The 20567-nt window shown below is 37.2% G+C and overlaps 1 protein-coding gene and 1 long non-coding RNA gene across 2 annotated transcripts; one reads left to right on the top strand and one right to left on the bottom strand.

Moving 5' to 3' along the window:
• Nucleotides 1-3963: 3963 nt before the first annotated feature.
• LOC139725027 (uncharacterized) lies at nucleotides 3964-6790 on the bottom strand. The gene is made up of 3 exons (XR_011710531.1): nucleotides 6656-6790; nucleotides 5756-5914; nucleotides 3964-4034 (listed from the first exon to the last, which is right to left on the bottom strand). It is a non-coding gene; the product is annotated as an uncharacterized lncRNA (long non-coding RNA).
• A 4217-nt stretch (nucleotides 6791-11007) lies between these two features.
• On the top strand, nucleotides 11008-20567 carry LOC139725011 (ganglioside GM2 activator-like). Its single transcript, XM_071636102.1, has 4 exons — nucleotides 11008-11172; nucleotides 13789-13986; nucleotides 19081-19230; nucleotides 20415-20567. Exons 1-4 carry the CDS (start codon nucleotides 11008-11010, stop codon nucleotides 20565-20567), a joined length of 666 nt encoding a protein of 221 aa, XP_071492203.1.

Genomic DNA, 20567 nt, shown 5'->3' with positions numbered 1-20567 from the left:
CTGGGTTGTTTAAAAAAGTTGTTTAAAAATTTAAACAACTGTTGTTTAAAAGTCATTTTATACAACTGGGTTGTTTAAAAAAAGTTGTTTAAAAGTCTAAACAACTGTTGTTTAAATGTAATTTTATACAACTGAGTTGTTTAAAAAAAGTTGTTTAAAACTCTAAACAACTGTTGTTTAAAAGTCATTTTATACAACCGGGTTGTTTAAAAGTAATTTTATACAACTGGGTTGTTTAAAGCAAATATCAAATATTCATGTTTAGAATTTAAACAGTTCTTAATCCCATATTACTGTACAACTCACTTGTATATAAGCACAATAACACAAATGTTTATTTTTTGGCCAATTATATATTTCAGCACATTTTCACTGTCTATATCACTGACAGCGTATCATTTAATAGAAAACCTTCAATCGGTCAATCTGTCCATCGATGTGCAAACTTATTACAAATAACAAATTGAGCCAATCAAGAATTGTCTCATCCATTTTCAAAATATATACAGAGTAACAATTCTTCTTATACAGTTAACCTTTGATAAGTCGAAGTTCTCGAGAACCGAGAAAAATGTGTCGACTTGCGCGGATTTAGTAAAAATATGCAGTTTGACTGCAGAGTAAAAATCACGAGCTTTTGTTATGCTTGAGTTAAGTGATTTCCCAGCTGAATTGACCTCGACTCATCTAAAGCTTAGTGTATTGTCAAATGTACATTTTGATTCCACTTACATACAAATGGGGCGCTTAACGCCGTAAAAATCACATTTCACAATATTTCAACTAAACTGCAATGACAAATTGAATTTGATACATGCATAATTAAAGAATTAATTATTACGCATAACATGGATGTGTTCGGCTTGAGATTATCTATACCTGTGCCACATTGAATATTTTGTTGCTTCATTTCTCATATTGTGTGGGTGCATGGGGACCATCAGTTGCCCTCAGATGGGTCCAAAAGGGCTAACTGAATGAACAGTACACAGAGAATGTAATTTTTCAGAATGCTTTTACAGTCCAATGCACACCTCACAAACACATTATCCAGTTTTATAGTGATCATACCCTGACAAGACAAGATAAATCTTGAATGAGTCTTATTTCCTGGAATAATTATCTGATTTTCTTAGAACCACTGACTTTGTTCTTGAAGTGTTTGTCACTATTACATGCGCTTGGAAATCTCATAAGCGAAGCATAAGGGAATGGCCCTCTAAGGATTTGCTTTTCTGTCCAAATACTGTACTTTGTTGCCCCATTAAGAAAATATTACTGAAGGTATTGCACTACACAGCTTCTCTATTAACTAGATCATTTTTAACAATGTTCAATTTGATGTAACAGCATTTTGAATCATTTCAGTTGCAATGCTTTTGGGGAACATCTGCAATAGTAAGTCAGGGGTTATTAGATTATATTTCCTTGACAGTACAATGATGACTGTAAATATACTGCAGATGGAGAAACCATTCACATTAAGAAATAAGTTTTATCTCTTGTGAAAATTCTACTCCATACCTATATTCAGCATATCTGAACAGACCAAATAACATATACAGTACATTGTAATTATAATGAAACTTACTTCTGTTTACTGGTGTAATTTGAGAAGTCATACCTGCTACCAACACATACAGTTTTTTTTTTTCATAACTGGGATGTGCCAAGTACAGCACATCTGTCCAGCAAAGATCATCTCAGTCACTCCTGTGATAGAGATGGCAGTAATGAAGATTACTCTATATACAATGAACTAAATTTATAATGGAAATACAGGTGTATACATTCTACGAAACAGTTCATCTTGAATTTCATGAAGGCCACATTCAGTACAGAGTGTCACCTCCATTATGCTCAACAGATATGAGGTTTTAATTTCACAATTGCTATAGTTCTGAAAATTGACTGTCATGCTTCAGTATAAACCTGTGAAGATCTTGCCCAATATTTCATTAAGTCACTACTATGCAAAATACCCTTTTTAATTCATTTCTAGGTCATCTTTATCACAAGTTTTCAAGGGCCAACATTACCCACTAATAGAACAATCTTCTCATGACCTTTGATCTTTCCATGTGACATGTATCCATTACTTATTGAGTTATAAACAAATAAAACATAGATACCAAACCTTTGCTTTGACGAATGACCTAAAAGTCAACTTTGTCAATTAAACTTCTGATGACCATGAAAATCTCATTCTACGCATCTAATCTTCCTGATTTGAATAGTTCAGGTATGTCCTGATCTCTCTCACAGAATTGGACGTCACTTTACCAGGCATTTTATACAAAACTGTCTCCAAAAACTGCCAGGCAGCAAAACATTGAGCGTGGTACTCTACATCTAGGACATAATGCACTTTGAATGCACAGTCCACAGCCGTTGTCAAAGTTGGAAACAAGAATCCCTGTCTCTCTACAATAGGGAGTTTTTGCGAGCACAACGCAGCCGGGAGTTAAGCGTGTCGTATGCGAAATTTGCTTCTGCACATGATCAAATCCGAGGAACGTCCCGTCCGGGGGAAAACGAGTACGGTACTTGCCCAAAATAGCGTTCGGTCCCGATGCTGGGCAGGAGTGAGCCAGCCAGTCAGCCAACCAATCAGCGATCTTGTCCCCACGCCGTCCTGTACAGGAAAGCGAAACTGCATACATATGGGGACGGGAGTCAGAGTACGGGGACTGTCACAAGTGATCGCTTCCTCGTATTCTCGGTCTTCGCGTCGTGTAGCGAAAACTTCCTAATGACAAAGGTTTGCAGTGGCTTCTTCCAGGATCCTCCCATCAGCAAGATGAAGGGCTGTGGTCTCTGCTTCCTGTCGATTTGTCCAATGTAGAAAGCCAGGTCTGTGCCCTCCTGTAAAATGAAATGGAAGTGGAAAAGAAACATGCATATACATCTCGATAAAATCTTGAAATAATCTACGCAGAAGTGTTGGGTTGAGGCATTGGTACAATGAAGTCCATCAGAACAGATATATTTCCCACACCTCTCCAATGTTCAAGGTAGAGTTCATAATAAAGTGCCTGGCCAAATTCTGCAACATTTCATTTGCAAACATATACCCTAAATTGGGTACATTATGTAGTATATAACATCCATGTATTACATTTTCTATTCTTGCGAGGGCTAACCATGACCTGGCTGAATGAATTTTCAACTGTGTGGCCTATGGGAACTTCTGAAAGGCAATTAGTTTTATTGCTGGCAAGCCCAGGCAAAAAGTATTATCAAACAAAAACTACTTCTGAATTGCATTTCATTATTTTGGGTAAGTTACTCTTTCCAATGCTAGTAGTATAACAATTTTGTCCACTTACATTGTAGGAACATTAAGGAGTATGCGAGGTCTTTTTTCTTTTTGGTACATGTATGGGGGGGGGGGGGGGACACCCTGTATCACATTGGATGTATATGAGTGGTATGTGATATATTTCCAGCATCTTGCTGAATATAATGATACCATAGGTCAAGTGCAATATTTATTGATGAATGGAATATTCCTTGTTGGCGACATTTGGGACCAATTTTGTATTTCATGCGAATTTTTCCCCTTTTTATCAAAATGAAAAGGACATAAATGGACAAGTGTGTGATTGAGCAGTCAGGCACAAAATAAAGTAAATATGTATGTTGACTATGTAATATAAGATTTTTTTTTTTCATTAAAAAAAATTATTGTGATTCACAGCACACATTAGCAACATAGTAAATTTGCATAAATATGTAGAATCCATGGACTAACTAACAAATGAAAAAGCATAAACTGGGAATTTGTGTAACTATGGACCAAAGCTTGATGATTTTTATATTTTGTATTGCAATGTCAAAGTCCATCTCATCATTTTAATAAGAGGGCAACACATCACTTGTTTTAGAAGATTAGCCTCCGAACAGTTAGGTACTTACAGGTTGAAAGTCGTAGAATAACTCCGACTCCTGAAAGGAGCACTAGCCCCACACCCTCGCAGTCCAGCCTCGGCAAACTAGCGGCAGCATGCTGAATGCAAGCGTCTCTTTTTCCTCTGTGGAGCAAAATGTATGACACAGGGGGAGTATTGTGAATGATAAGTACAAATATACCCTTTAAAAATATTAACACAATCAAGGCTGATAAAGAGAAATGCTGACTAGTATTAGCTCATATTCAGATGCTAGCTTATGTACTTATATTGTACTTGATTGCAACCAGGATTACTAACTGTGGGGGGGGGGGGGGGGCTGTTTTCAAGTTGTTTGGAGGGTATTGTAGAAAATACTACACATTTTGAATGAGGGACTGATTCTGGCAACGGCATTTACTACCAAGACGGGCAAGTAATTGTGGATGAGTAGAGCCAAACTTGTAAGGCCAAGCATTAGAATTATAATGCTGTAATAATCATCATGCTATTCTACAAAGCAGCAATCAGAGTTACCATGAACTTGGATGAAAGAAAGTTGAATGGTGTTGACAGCCAGTGCCTTAATAAGAATAATCTTGCACTAATTTTAAGTGCTTAACAAAGACTATTGCAATATGAATGACATTTGGGCTTTTGCAGGAGGTTCATGTCATATTCTGGCATTGCATAAAGCAAGATCAGTTAATATGCATATATCTTAATTAGATTAGCAAGAGCAAGGGATGTTCAAGGTCCAGTGATTTTTATTCCAAGTAGTAGGAAAAAGAATGCAAAAACTTTAATAGTTCATAAAAGACTTCTCTGTTAATGTTATCCAATAATGACAAAAGCTTGATTATCATGTGAGTTGATCAGGCAGTGGAGAAGAAAAGGGGAATGGTAGATGAAGGAGGCAAGGACAAACCATCCAGAAGTTTCAGTGTACATGAACTGTGTGGCCGTGGGGTGCTATAATGTGAGAGAGGGGCAGGAGACAGCCTCTCCCAAATAATTGTCCAAGCTGTAGTTACAGTCATTAAAGCTGCACTACCGCATGTGATACAAGGAGCGAAAGAAGCTTGTATGAGCACAATTAAAGATGTTCTGAATCCACATGTCATCTCTTGAGGATTCAGTTCCAGCAGGAGGTCCAACATGAGCTAAGGAGGGACAATCTCTGCCTGACTGGCCTGCCAGAGGGGGCTGAGGAGACAGAGAAAGAGCTTACTGAGGGCGAGTCAAATGTTGCCAAGGAAGGTGGCTTAGACATTTGGAAAGAGGACATCTCATCTTCATGATCTTGTCATCATCTTGGGGAAAAGGCAAGAAGGAAAGAGCAGGCAGATCAAAGTCCACTTTATTGCAAACAAAAGGAACAAACTGTATTCTGGGCATTCTAGTCTGAAAGGAAAAGAGAACATGAAAAGTGTGTACATCAATGAAGATCTAAAGGCATGCAATGTGTCACTCGATCAGTGCATGATAAATGCCAAGGAAGCTCATGATGTCGAATCGGCAACAAAACCAAATACGGGAACATGACATGCAAGTTGAATGATGGACAAAGCAGAGTCATCAAGAGTCGGCATGCATAAGCCCGGATGATCTCTTTGATATTGGCTTTGAAATTACAGATCCACTTCAGTTTTTGCAGGTTTTTGCGAAAGTCTTAGAAATTAATTAACAAGCATTGAATGAATTTCTCGGTCTAACAATTTTTTTTTTTATAGTCATGTACATACTGTAAGTATTTTGTTAATGTTGTTAATAAATTCACCTCAACTCAAATGCAAAAAAGGAGAGGGTGGTACTGGGGCTGTAGATTAGAATCTCTACACAGAGCAATACTTTTTAAAATGTACCTTGGGAAAGGCCATCGGTGTCACCCGTGTGATGAATAAGCAGCGTTTGCTACGATGGACATCTTGATTCCCCATACTAGAGTACTTTGTCAGCATACATGGCCATGCTGCAAACATCCTGTCTTCAGCCATGATCTCCTGGCTGAAGTCTTGCTTGATCTGTACAAATTAGGGAACAAGATTGCATTTGTAATCATATTAAGGGTGGCCCAGAAAGAATGCTATAATTATAAACCAAATGGAAAAAAAATATAATACTCAAGTTGATAACAAAAACATAAATGATGGACTGAATTATGCATGATCATTAGCTTCTGCAAAAATGTTCAATCTATAAACATTTTTCTCACAAGTTTGTGTGAATTTGCACAACGTGCTTCGTTTGGTATGGAAATCTTGACAGACTGAGAAGAAAGCTCCTAATCTTTGCATAGAAACTTATTTGAAAGTGACAAAAGTGCCAAAAATTGGTTCCAAACCACCTACCTACACGAAACAAATAGAACTCTACTAAGGTGGTATATTATTACTACAGGCATTAAGTTTATGTGTGGTGCATAGATTATATTGTGCGTTAAAAACACCACAATCTGTTTTCTGTCTTTATCTTCATTTTCTATAGGGGTTCTAGGCCTTTTTTTCTACTGGAAGCTTACGTAAACCTTAATTCATCGAGCATCATTGATGGCAATGATGCTCAGTAAAGAATGAATTGCTCCAGCAAAAGTAGCAGAACTGAACTTGCACTTTAGTATTGGATTTTAGGGGGTTCGTTATGTTTACAGTAGATTTTGGTTGTACGGGTGGACGTACTACTCATCGACTGCCTAATGTTTATTTGCTTGATAAGAATATTTAACACTGAACACTTTAACACTGAAATTCATGCAAAAAACCTACGTGATTGAGAAAATCCAGAGCTAGGCTATCAAATGCCTATGTTCCCTTTTCGATTCGAAGTTTCAGTGCAAAAATATCGCCGTCGAACTTGCGTGGCCTCGTTTCAGCTCCCCGCGGTAACGCTCCTTATTGAGATCGACCGCTGTTTTTGCATTGACAATGCACGCAAGCCGAGTTGTATTGAACACCGTGTTGTACGAAGCTTTTTAGAAACTTCCATAGACATTACATTACGATTCGGTGAAAATATTCATTCGAAATTTTGTCCTTGATTAAAACCATTAACTTTGTTGATGAACGGTGAATTTTCGCGTCTTCCCACACCATCCTCATCAACAGTCAAAGCCAATCCATTTGTATGTGCTTTGCGTGATGCAGTGAAGTGCGTACTAAGCGTTCAGTGCGCCAATTAATACACGGTCGGTTTATTACAAGAGGGTGGTCGATGTAGTAGGGCTATACAGCCGACCATTATAAGTTCTAAATTATGAGGTAGGAAATGATCGAGACAGGTCATCATGTAATTGAACTTAGTTAGCACTAGCAGTCTAAAACATAGCCTATTCTAGAATTTCTAGGCCCTAGCCCTTGACTAGGCCCTATATAGCATTGCCTAGCTATGTTAGGCCCTAACCGTCACGTTAGACCCTATGCCTAACTAACTTGTTAGATTTCTACATCATCGAACTCGGACACTGCGCCTATAGAAACTATTACTATAATTGTGCATGATGTGATACGGTGCCTGTTACAACTTAGAATACGGTACTGTAAGGTGGTTACTAGTATTGTCTGTACAACGAATAGGCCACTGTACTGTGTCAACAATGGGAATATTCCGTACGCTGATTTAGATGATTAGTTTTTGTAGAGGAAATTCGTATTCTATGTGAAGTTTTGAAAATGTATGTAAGGATTGAGGGCCAGGATTGAATTATGCAAGTGTTTATACAAGCACGAGTTGGTTGAAAAACATACAAGTAATGTAGTGGTCTACGTACCGGTACAGACGACCTAGTCTTAACGTTTGTTAGATCTAACGTTACATGCATGAAGGCGAGGCGTAGCGCAGCCCGGCCAAGAACCCAAAGCGTGAGCCGTGACTAGCTTCATACATCATGCAAATTACAGATGGGCATGAAGCGATGTAACTATCAGTTAAATAAATAAATACCTTGGAATGACTGGCAAAGTTCTTCTATAGCTAGACCCCATTTGCTGAGAATGTTCGTGACTCCATATAGCTGCATTGCAGTCATCGTCACCGCCGTCCATCATGATGAATAGTCGCGCTACTGGACTGTACATACGTACATAAACGTGTGATAACTGTACGTGTGTGTGTGAGGCGCGGTGGTGGCCGCCACCCCGGCGGCGATCGATTGCGACGCGGTGATTCGACGAAGGATATACATGCAGGCCCGCTGATTGGTTCATGACTATCACATGACTTTTGCCCATCAATTTCTAAACAACGTTGTTTAATTGTTTGGACAATCATTCCGAATTGTTTTTAAACAGCCGCTGTTTAAGGCAATCAAGCTCCAATTTTCTATATTTAAACAACATTGTTTAGAATTTTAAACAACAATATTTTAAACAACGAAATTTTACACAGCGTTCTAACAGTGTATGTATTTCTTTTTTTAAACTTGCATGTTAGAAGTGGCTATCATGTTTTCTGTAATTCTAACCGAAAGGAAAAGTAAATGTCAGTGAACGCTAATATTTGATAGGATTCTTCTTCCAGTTTAAAGTGCAAGCTTCATGCTTGAAGATAAACGTACTGTTTTTGTGTGGGTTTATAGGTGATGGCCACTTCACCGGGTTTATCACTGCGCCTGCTTTATGTGTAGTGGGTATAATGAAGGAAGCGGGATCTTTTACGTGCATGAGCCTGACTCTCTCACAAAACGGGATCTCCTATCCGAGGGACAAAATGTTTTTGCCTCATATTTATAAGAGGGGACGGTATAATACACAACAACGTTGCTCAAGGATACTGGGGAATCGAACCTGGGAACTTTGGATCTGGAGGCTGAGTTGAATCATCGATCTTGTAATTTACATCATCATCATGCTACAACCTCTGAGTGTTTGCGATTTGAATTCTCATGCGGCTCACATTGATATTCATATACTGTGGTAGCCATCACTCTTATTAGATTCAACCATCCAATCAGATGAATACCCAACTAGATGGCATGTCACTGTCATATTTCCTGTATTCTATTGTTTGATTGGAATGATACTTGGAAGAAAAGTATAGATGGTAACGAAATGAATATTCGAAGAATGTTAATCTGCCACATTTACCTTTGAATAGAAAGTTGTCTCCTTACAATTTTATCTGTGTTTTTTCTCCTTTTTTACATTCACCGGGCCTAAACTCTATAATTCATTGAACACAAGTATAAAAGAAATATCTACTTTGATTAGCCTTAAGAGACAATAATTTAGAAATAAATCATAACAAAGATGTTCTGTTTGAATCATCAGTCTTCCTGCTCGATATCCTCTATTCTCTCCTTCTCTTTCCCCTCTCATCTAAACTTGTCTTGTCTATTCCCTCTATTTCTTATCTTTTCTTCCGATCTTCTCATAATGCAGAGCTTTAGTTTTAGTTAATGCATATGCTTTTCATGCCGTTTTGGTATAATGTGTATCGTCTTACTATGATGTGATTTCATTTTGGGGGGCCTAAGTAATACAAGCTGTGCTTTTAGTTTAGGCTCCCTCATTTTGGTTCTGATGACTACTATTGTATTTACCATTTATTTTGTTGCGAAGATGTACATATATCATTAGAATGTAGGACTACGTTGTATTATTTTGTGCGTCAAAAAGGACAAAATGTTTTTGTATGATGATAATTATCGTTGTTATCACTTACATATTCTGTTATATTTGTTTCTTTTTGTTTTGTGAACACAGAATGGAAATAAATTCAAATCAATCAATCAATCAATCAATCAATCAATCAATCAACCAATCAATCAATCATTCGAACCGCCACGCAACTGTCCGTATGTTGAATGTACAAATTTCCTTACTCTAATACAGTGACAAAACAAACAAACAAACAAACAAACAAACAACAACAACAACAAGAAAACAATTAGATTATCATACCGCCTTACAAGCTATTTCATATCCAAACCACAAGACGAACTTTGGATCATGGTCATATTTATCTCTTGGTCATTTTCATATCAATAATAATGCATTGTGATTGCAGTTTTTAGATTCGATTACGAAGTTTTGGTCATTATAGGTTCCATCATAGATGTAAATATTAAAGTATCGAGACCTTCACAGAAGCAAGAATGATAAATGCCACATACTCTAGTAATTCATCTTCTATCATGGATGTTTGGATCTACATGTCATGATTATATCTCTTGGCCAGTTTCATATCAATAACAATGCATTGTGAGTGTAGTTTTTAGTTACGAAGTTTTGGTTATCATAGGTTTTATCATAGATGTAAAATAAATATATACAAGAGCTTCATTGTAACATATTTGGTTTCGAGGCATTGCAGAGTACACCTGGGCCGTGGAATGTATTGTATTTGAACTTAAACCTAGCTAATATATATATATATATATATGTATATATATATATATATATATATATATATATATATATATATATATATATATATATATATATATATATATAAGCTCAAAAAGCAACCATACCCTCCTCCCCCCGACACACAAACAACACACACACACACACAAATCCACACACATAATGTATATTTCTTGCATATCACTCCGCCCTCGCGCAAACTCACATACGATATGTTCTTCGGACCACCTGTCAAACAAGTTTTTTGTATGTGCCATGTTTCGCTCATGAGAGGTTAACAATGATTGGTGGAACAAAATAATGACAGACGCTCATTGGGCAGGGTCTTGACGGGAGTTTACTGGGCAGAGTAGAGGAAGTTGATGATTGGTCATTGCGATTGGTTAGATACCAAACACATTACTAGTATGTTATTATAGGTATGGCACCCTTGGTGAATTAATCATCCAATCGCAATTCATCGCAGTTCATATCCGGATACTAGTAGTATTTCTTACAGTGATCTAACCAGAGAGTTACATTGCTCATTCAAGCGTGTTCCCCGCTTGTAAGCCCACTCACACAAAATAACATTCCATACCGATTCGGAATCAACGTGTACCGTACGGTATCAGCGTGTGGCAATCAGCATGCAAGTAACAAGTGCGACACAGAACAGTTGTCACTCGTGAATTGCACAAGCCACAACAAGAACCATACCGAGTAATTCGCAAACTTTTACTGGGCGAAAGTAGGGAAGACTGATCAGTGACACAATGGAGGTTTTCGGGCAAACTTTCTTCGCCATTTTCCTCATGTCTGTCATGAGCAATGTTCTGGCCTTCGGTGAGAACGAGCAAGAATTGAAAAATGTGCGATCTTTGCTGGAACTTCTCAGCGTCCCTCAAACACCGGAGAGGTACATCGCGCAGGTCAGAAAGGTAAGCGTGTCCGAAGTGTCGGCGGATTGGTGATAGATAGCCACCGCACCGGTCATTTGGCCGGGTGCGAGGGTCGCGGCGATCGGGTCAAGCTCCAGCCAAACAGAGCGAGGCGGGGCGCTCCTTCACACAGTTAATAGGCCCTATATTGAGTGTTAAGTCAAACCTTTTCTCAAACATCTATTTGCTTTTGCTTGTTTGGGGGTTATGATATATTTAATTCTCTCTTTTGAAATGCAGTTTGCTGGTGTTATTGAACTTTTCCCCATTGACCACTGTAGAAACAAAGGGCAGGGGTGAATATCTATATGCTCCTCTATACTATAACGTTAGGCCTACCACACAATGTTTGTCCATTTGGCAGTATGGAAATATGTGCATTTGTGACTTTCTTTCCTGAATACTTTATGAACTTCTTTAATTTTATTTATTTATTTATTTATTTATTCATCTGCCTGGTGATGTGAAGTAGTGTTGGATAATAGTAAAAATACAGTGACAGTTGACACTATATTTTATACTTATATTTATCAAACATTCTATGCCCCAATTGCATGTGTACAGAGCATGATAAACTCAAAACACGTACTAAACTTTAAAAAAAATTCTGTGCGTACTGGCTGAAGAAGCAACCATCATACTTCTACATTTCATTCATTATGCTCCATTGCACATCCATCAAAAAACACCCAATTTAAAAATGGAAATTTCCCTGCATAGATAGAATTAGGAATTATTTAATATAAAGAAAAATAATGCATCAATGATATGGAATATTTGTGTAAAATGCTGTTGAATAAGCTCTGCTGTATTTGTAATTTGATTCATTTCTGCATTGTCCACTGGCAGTTTTTATATCAGCAGTGTAAAAACTCCTTTATCTAAGTATAGTCATATACCATTTTAAAGGGTGTGTACAGTTCTGGTCGAGGTGAAGATTTAGCTTTTAACGTTTTGTGAGATATTCAGAAACCACTCTATGAGATATTCAGAAACCACTCTATGAGATATCAAAGAGCATGCAGTTCTAAGGGGTATCAAAAGTTTATTCGATGAAAATCAGTTTTGAAATGGCTGAGATATCCAAAAACAAAGTGAAACAAAGAGATACTAATAAAGTTGGGGCATGTCGCCTTTTATCATTAGCACTTTTTTGGATATCTCAGCCATTTGAAAACCAATTTTCATCAAATAAACGTTGAATCCTTCTTAAAATTACATGCGCTTGCATATTTCATACGAAGCTTTTCATTATCTCACTTAGGAATGTTCAAAACATGAATTCCTACCTCAACCAGTACTGTACAGTCCCTTTAAGTGGAAAGAAATGCACATCCACTTACACATATTGCAATATACAATTGGTAGATAGGCTAATAGATGTCTGTACTAACTGTGCTGGTACAGTCATTGTGGCAACACTTTTCTGTACAAACAGTGGAAGAAATACAAACAGCTAAAGACACGATGAGATCTTTGACACATTGCATAGATGATGTCTGTACTAACTGTGCTTGTACATTTATTGTGGCTATTAACACTTTTCTGTACAAACAGTGGAAGAAATACAAACAGCTAAAGACACGATAAGATCTTTGACACATTGCATAGATGATGTCTGTACTAACTGTGCTTGTACATTTATTGTGGCTATTAACATTTTTTTGTACAAACAGTGTAAGAAATACAAACAGCTAAGACACGATAAGATCTTTGACACATTGCATAGATGATGTCTGTACTAACTGTGCTTGTACATTTATTGTGGCTATTAACACTTTTCTGTACAAACAGTGGAAGAAATACAAACAACTAAGACACGATACGATCTTTGCCTCCTATTTGTACTCGTATATGTTCATTCCCAAAATCCGACAACAATGGCAACACCACAAGGTCTGCTGTTTGGCTTCATTCAAGATAAGAAAAGGTTGATAACTTTTCGGATTAATTGATGAAGCACAGATACACATTAACGAATTGCACGAGTCTAAGTGGCTGTATTGGATATTCATGGTATTCCAGTACAGATCCAATATTTTCACCTCTCTCACTCTTGTCAGATACAGAGTTAAGTGAGTGATTGTACGTTATGATTGTTACAATCCTCAGAAATCCAACAAAAGTTCTACTTCTGTCAAAATCTGCCACTTCACTTCCTCAACTTTGTTGATAATAGTGAAAAAAAACAGTAAAAAAAACAATGATCATGCATTGTTTACCTTGTACAAGTGACTCCTGCTATACACAGCAACTATAGGCCTCCAGTCTGGGAGGGAACTGGCAGTTTTCTTTCATTTCCTTAAAACAATATCAAGTTTTTGCCAAAGTGAACAATAAAGTATATAAGTACACGTATAAAGGTAATAGACAACGATTTGGGGGCCTGAATTTCACTTTGTTGTAACAAGGGTTTCGTTACAACCATGTTTGCTATGTAACAGGAGTGTATGCTACATGTAGTAATTTAGACAACACTTAAATACTGTGTTTAGGTTTTCTGAAGCTGGCTGTGCATTGCAGAGCTTCCTGAAATGTCAAACAATAACAAATTATTATTTAATCAAAGTGTTTATAATATACAGTGTATTTGTATGTGTGTGCTTGCATCACCAGTTTCCACAGCCGGGCAATGAAGCAGTATCTGCTTTCAACTGGAAGACGTGCAAAGCCGAGACGTACCCGATTCAGGCCGATGTGACTGTCTCCCCAGATCCCATCAAGTTGCCAGGAAACGTCACTTTGGCTGGGAGCGTTTCCCTGGCAACAGATGTCACCTCGCCGGTCAAGCTCAGTCTTACCATCAAGAAGAAGGTATGGCCTTTAACGCAATGAGATGCCATATTATTTGGGCATAGAAGTATTTTTTTTTGATAATCCAAAAGAGGCCACCTACCTCCTGGAAAAAAGGTGTGAAAAAGAAAATTTCACTTCAATACAGTAATTGAATTCCTCGTGCTATCAAACAAAATGCAATAGTTATTTGAGTATAATCCTGTGACAGGGCTGCACGCTAACCCATTTTCCCTATTGGTCTGAACCTTAAATTTACCGGTCCTGTACTTCTTTTCAACAGGTCTCGACAATCTTATTTTTGTTATTTTTACCTGTCATGTTGGACCAGTAAATTTAGCAAGCCCTGAAAAGTTGCTGGTCAAACAGTAATTTTTGCCGGTCTGGTACTGCCAGACCAGTGCCAGTGTTCAGGTTTGCCTTTGATGTAAAAAAATACTGCCATGAATGTCATTTTATAAGAGTTGTATCCTGCCTTATCTCTCACTTTCATGTCATGAAAACTTCCACTTTTGTCTGAGGGGGAGGATTCCTTTTGATAGTATGATGCTCAAATTTCAGTCACTTCATTGGAAAGAACTTGCCCGAGTGCCACTTACAAACAATTCCCACTCTCAGATTGCAGAAAATTGTAAGTTGGGTGTGATCAAGTTCGTGAGACATGTTTCAAATCATACTTCTGGATTCCATTGAATTCATTTCAATTCCATTTTCAATACCATATATACCAGAATTGACATTTAAATGTCATGAATTGTATTGTTCCAACACATCAGTACACATGTTGGGATATGACACATCTGTGTCATAAACTCTACACTCCTTCAATTTAACAATTTTTTTTTTTAATGTGTGTATAGTTTCCAATCAACTAAATTAAGCCACATACACAAATTTATGTACATGTATCTTGATAGAACCTGTTTCTATCATGGAATACATGTACATGTACAATGTACATAGTGGCTGGGTGTGGCCTGTAGTTGCCCACAAACAAGTCAAAACCTGTATCCTCTTTGAATAACACCTTTCTATCCCACTGTTGAGCTCTGGATTTGTAGGATTATGCTATTTTAAAATCAAATCTCTACTGATGAAGACTTGCACCTTTGTTACATGGCTTTTCGAGAAAGAGAGTTTAAGACCCAGCAGCATGTAATACACATTGTCCTAATATCCTACACCTGAAGGGTTTCCTTCTAATCAAGACTTGTAAGGCTGTCTTCTGGGCTTAAATGTCTTATATTATCCCAGTTGTTTGTTTTTTCCAAGAAATATCTGAGCTGGGTGGTATTTCTGATATTTAGTAAAAGTTAAGGTTTGACAAAAAATTTTGCTGTTGAAAATGATCAGTTTGTGCTTCAAAACATGAAAATATTAGTGAGTACCCCAGCTTTTCACCCTTAGTAGTGTCAGAAAGCACAGTTTGGATGCAGTGTCATAGAATAATCATTTTTATTCATATTGTAGAAACTTTAAAGTACACTAAAAATATGTCAAGACTTAAATGCTTACCTTAATGTTTCTTCATCCATGTGAACATCATTAAATACCTCTTCAACAAAGTTTGACAATGGTTTTTTGTCTAAATTGTGCCACAACAATGTTTGAATTGTGCCTTTTAATCACTTTAATACATCGGGATATGCTTTCGCTGAGTAAAACCATGTGACTCTTTTACAGTCTTGGCTTAGGAATTAGATGACTTAACAGACAATAGTTATTCCATTTTGAACAATGGAGATTTATCAATCTGTGCATGTGGCATTGAATGAAATCAGCAACTGTTGATTTATCTGTTCTGCCTTCATTTGCTGAATTCTTGTCTTTTCTAATTCCTTCCATATCAATGATTATGCAGCAGATCCATTAAGCCAAAGTAGCTGCATTGTGATCAGTAAAAACAAAACTAAACAAAACAAAATAAAACAAAACAAAAACACAAATGAACAAAAACAAAAATACAAACAAACAAACAAACAAACTTCAATTTGAAGAGAGTCTAGAAACCCAATGTTTCACTGAAAGACAAAAAAATATCTGTACTCGAAAACTTAGTGTCTTTTCTCAATCATGAAAGAGAACATGATATGATAGTTATGCATCATGAAATTTTGACAGGGAAAACGTATCACAACCCAAAATTTGACCATCGTCTGAAGGGAATGATGTCTTTTACAATTACATTATATGTACACTCTTAAGTCCTCAATGTGTTAAACAAAAAAACAACAAGAACAAAGTTGCAACGTTTTGTAGTGCTTTGCAGGGTGATATGTGTGGAGGTCATAGTAGGCTTGCTAATAACCAATCCCAGATAAACTTTGTTGAAATTTAAGCTTTTGAACAAGTGCTGTATACACTGCTACCTGACCATGGGTATATAAGAAGAAGAAAAAGATTCAGCTGAGAAGAGGGTCTTGCGTATAGTGCCACTGATCTGATATGATGATTGGCCTGGGCACTAGAGATTACCTTCAAACCTTACCTTGGAATGATTTAAAACAATACTCTGGAGGAATTCAGGGGGATGTTAATGAATGTTAACATTAATGAGTAGACCACAGACTACCGATCATGAGATCCCTGGTTCAAGCCTCCTGGCAACAGTGGCTGTACCCTAAGGCAAAGCACTTTACATGTATGCTGTATACACTGAATATTTCGTGATTTTTTTTTCTATTTTCATGAATTTTGTAAGTCAAGTGCTATTCACAAATTTAAAAACGTGAAAATATTGACTATAATCCCAACATGAATGTGACATGTACGCATGCATTTCTCCATTCAGTTCTCTACTGTACGATCCAAATGTAACCGCTTGAGACATCGTTGGAGAATCCTGATTTGCGAAAAATTAGACTAGCAATATATTATTGGCAACAGTTCTCATTGCCTTAGTCCCACAAAGCTGTTGGTATGTGGTATCTTGATCATAAGCATTCAAGTGCTTCGTAAGTACAAGGACACCAACAAAGACAAACAAAAGCAAAAAACAAACAAACAAGAAGAATCAAGATCCTTCTTATTCGTCTCCTTGATATTTTCCTTATGGAGGCTGCCATGATCTATTGGCTGCCAGAGACCAATCCCTGCCCTCTCCATTTTTTTTTTAAAGTGATATATTTTTAAACACAAAACAACTTTCTCACCATAAGTTTTCCTGATAACATGAAGTATTGTTCACATGAAGGAAAAAAAGAAGAAGAAATGACCCAATTTTTTTTTAATGCTATTTCACTGCTTCACTCACTCAGTCATATGCTTGTGGGTCATTGAGAACATTGTATGTACTCCTCAAAACACATACAATTTGTTAACTTGTTGCTGGTTAACTGTATCCTTAACTACAATTAGGATCCAAGATTATGGAATCAACTGTTTGTTGAATGCTCCAAATAATTTTCAGACATTTTGTCCTATCTATGCATTGTAAAATGTCATTAAACTCCTATCAGTGCATGAAAAGAGATTAAATGATCAAGAAACAAAAACATAGATACTTTGTGGTGCATGTGGAGAAGCCTACCCCTTAAAGGACTTTTCTCTTCTTTTTTTGTTGTTGATTAATGCACCTGCAATCTTGTATGTGTGTTGATATTGCTGTGAGACCTTGTAGTCTGTAGCAGGAAGTTCTGAGAACTTCAATTTCTGGTTTACATGTTAACCAGTTTCCTCTATCAATCCAACTCAGATCCAGTGAGTGGCATCCTTCCTCTTTTTATCATGGATGGGTCATCTTCGAGGGTGGATATTGTCTTTGAATTCTATTAATAGACATGAAATTAAAGGAACAAATCAGTGCCATTGAGAGCAAAACTGTTCAAGAAATGTACCCTCAAATGAAAGAGCTGTTGATTACTCACCCTTCATATCACACGTCATTGAATATAGAAATAACAGCTTAATGGAAAAGTCTTAAGCAATGCAAAATAAATTGTGCTATTATCTTTTGTTTTTCTGTTTTGAATACCCAAGACTTACATGGAATAATGCAGTGTGGTAGCCATTTGAGTTGATTATCATGTGGATAATCTCCTTTGCTGTTTTTGGTCTGTTTTTGGATTTTTAAAAAATCTTTTAGCCACAAGTGTACCTTTTGATTACATTAAATTGTACAACCAAATCACAAAATTGTATTTCAAGAGGACAGAGATTAATTTTAAAGAACAAATCAGTGACAGGAACAATCTTTGAAAATCTTTTCACAGGATCAAAACAACTATTGCACAACAACATTAATTAGTGTCTTTGTACTTCCTATGCATAGCAGAGTTGTTAAAGAGAGTACAATAGCTTTGATGAGATGTTTGGTTTCACTCAGAAGGGAAGGTTGGTATTTGCTTTATTATGACTATGGTTTGGTATGGCATGAACTTTACTTCTCAATTTACAAATGTTGAAGGTTTTGATACTGGCACCGTCCTCTTTGTTGATGAGGTGAACTACAAACCACAACTACTCAGGTTTCTACATTATATTGTGCAAGGAATCTTACTAGTATTGCTTCTTACAGGGATGATGTACTAAGCACTCTCTGGACATGTGATATATTTAGATCATCGACATAATTTATATCTTTATTGTTCTTGCTGTTGTTTGTGTAGATAGCCAAACTCTTGAAAAAAATCAAGACTCTGTAGTTTCCTACTAAGTTGGCAACAAACACCTTTCCTGTGTGCAGCAGAAAGATATATATATTCTTTTAAAATGAATGTCAAGAAGAAATCTATTCTGCTGTGCAAGTCATACAAATTATCTATACATGCAATATGCATTATTAAAATCATGAAAAAAATCAAAAAATTTGTGGAAGTCTTTGATATCAGAGTGCTGCAATATCACTTGAGAGCAAAGGTGAAAAACTATCTTGTTACCTGATGCCATCTCAGAAGATTACACTGAATAGAAAGTGAGAATCTTTAGACAATGAGGCCATATGCAGCCACTACTGGAGCCACTAAGACCAGACTTAGTCTTCTCTCAAGGATGCCTGATAATATCGTAAAGAGACTAGCCACCACTGGAGCCACCAAGACCAGACTTAGTCTTCTCTCAAGGATACCTGATAATATTGTGAATTCCATTTTTGTTCTCCTCCTCTTCACTGAACAGGTGGTTGTGTGGATCTCCATTCCCTGCATTGACAACGTGGGCTCCTGTACTTATGACGATGGCTGTGACCTCCTGACCCAGGCCTTCCCAGGGGCCTGCCCATCCCAGTTCATCAAAGCCGACTTGCCGTGCCACTGTCCCTTCAGCAAGGTCAGTCTAAGTCATCTCCATGTTCTATCGGTCATCTTCTGTCATACGACAGTGGTGCTTGGTTGAAACTAATTGATGCCTGTTGCCATAGTGATATGGAGTAGACCACAAGGAGGTCTATCATTTTTCTGCTTCCTGGTGCTAGTGTCTGGAATAGACCACTTCATAGGGTTACTTTGTAACCAGTTACATAATTTTGCAAGGAGTAGACCTAATGAGGGATCTTGTCATATTTTATATCATGTCCCATTTTAATGGATGAAACTTCATGATTTTTCATTAAAAGCATCATCATCATCACTTTGCTCTTCTGTTTAAAGTCAAATTGATAATCAAGAAGCATTGCTCTCTGGAAACATTTCAATCCTTGAAATCCAATCTGCACACAGTGATAGTACATGCCTTGTCAGATAAGCCTTGCGCAAACCTTCTGGTTAACCCCGATCACAAAGATTTACATGAAATTTGATTTGAATTGATATTTGAATTTGAATATGAAATCAATAAGGCAGTCTATTGCTCTACCCTCAAGGAATTGATGATGCCAATACCACAGAAAAATAAACTAAATCCATCAAAAACTCCTCTTCAAGCAAAAACTTTGATGCAGAGTTCCAGTTGAATGTTCAGCACCTTACTTTCAATAGGGGATAGGTGGGATCCCATTGTTTCGTGTGTGATTGAAGCTATGCATTAATTCTACTGTAAGGACGCTAACTGTAATGACAGTTTGCAGGTTTGCACAATGTTTAAAGGGCCCTGAAATCCAAATGCATGTTGATTTGTGTTGAAACTTGCATGTTTCTGTGATGTTAATAATGTGACGAACAAAAGACATGGCGAGGGAACATGCAAGTTATGCTGAGTCGAGGGGAAGGTGCATTCCAGTGTCTTTTGTTAAACATTTCAGTACTTTAGCAATGATTGACAGATGAGGTCATCTCAAGAATATTGGTTTGGAGGGATTTTTTGTGGGCATTCCCAAGTAATCTGAAGAAAAATAGAAGAAAAAATGGTTAAAAATATATGGAATGTTTCTAGATATTCGTCTCACCGCAAAAGTGATGTTGAGGGTATCATAAATTAACACAAATCAACAGGCATTTGGATTTCAGGGCCCCTTTAAATGTACCATCAATTGCATCGACATTGTCTAATATTTGTCTTATTGTTTGTTTCCGTAGGGCAATTACACACTCCCACCCACAGCTTTTTTTGTTGATACATCTGGACTTCCGTCGTTCTTGACCTCTGGAGACTATGAGGCTACAGTCGAGATGAAAGACAGTAAGGGGAGCATGCTTGGCTGCTACGTTGCCACATTCACCCTGAATTAA

Source organism: Diadema antillarum, unplaced genomic scaffold (assembly GCF_040938485.1).
Source record: "Diadema antillarum isolate AM-2024a unplaced genomic scaffold, OU_Dant_1.0 seq00000009_RagTag, whole genome shotgun sequence".
Taxonomy (NCBI): domain Eukaryota; kingdom Metazoa; phylum Echinodermata; class Echinoidea; order Diadematoida; family Diadematidae; genus Diadema; species Diadema antillarum.
The sequence above is the reverse complement of the archived record's forward strand: the minus strand, read 5'-3'. Positions and strand labels throughout refer to the sequence as shown.

Bases quoted from the DNA above. Each gene is read 5' to 3' on its own strand.
- LOC139725011 (XM_071636102.1), top strand. From the start codon at position 11,008: ATGGAGGTTTTCGGGCAAACTTTCTTCGCCATTTTCCTCATGTCTGTC. The intron at 11,173-13,788 runs GTAAGCGTGTCC...TTGCATCACCAG, and splicing joins ACATCGCGCAGGTCAGAAAG to TTTCCACAGCCGGGCAATGA. The intron at 19,231-20,414 runs GTCAGTCTAAGT...TTGTTTCCGTAG, and splicing joins GCCACTGTCCCTTCAGCAAG to GGCAATTACACACTCCCACC.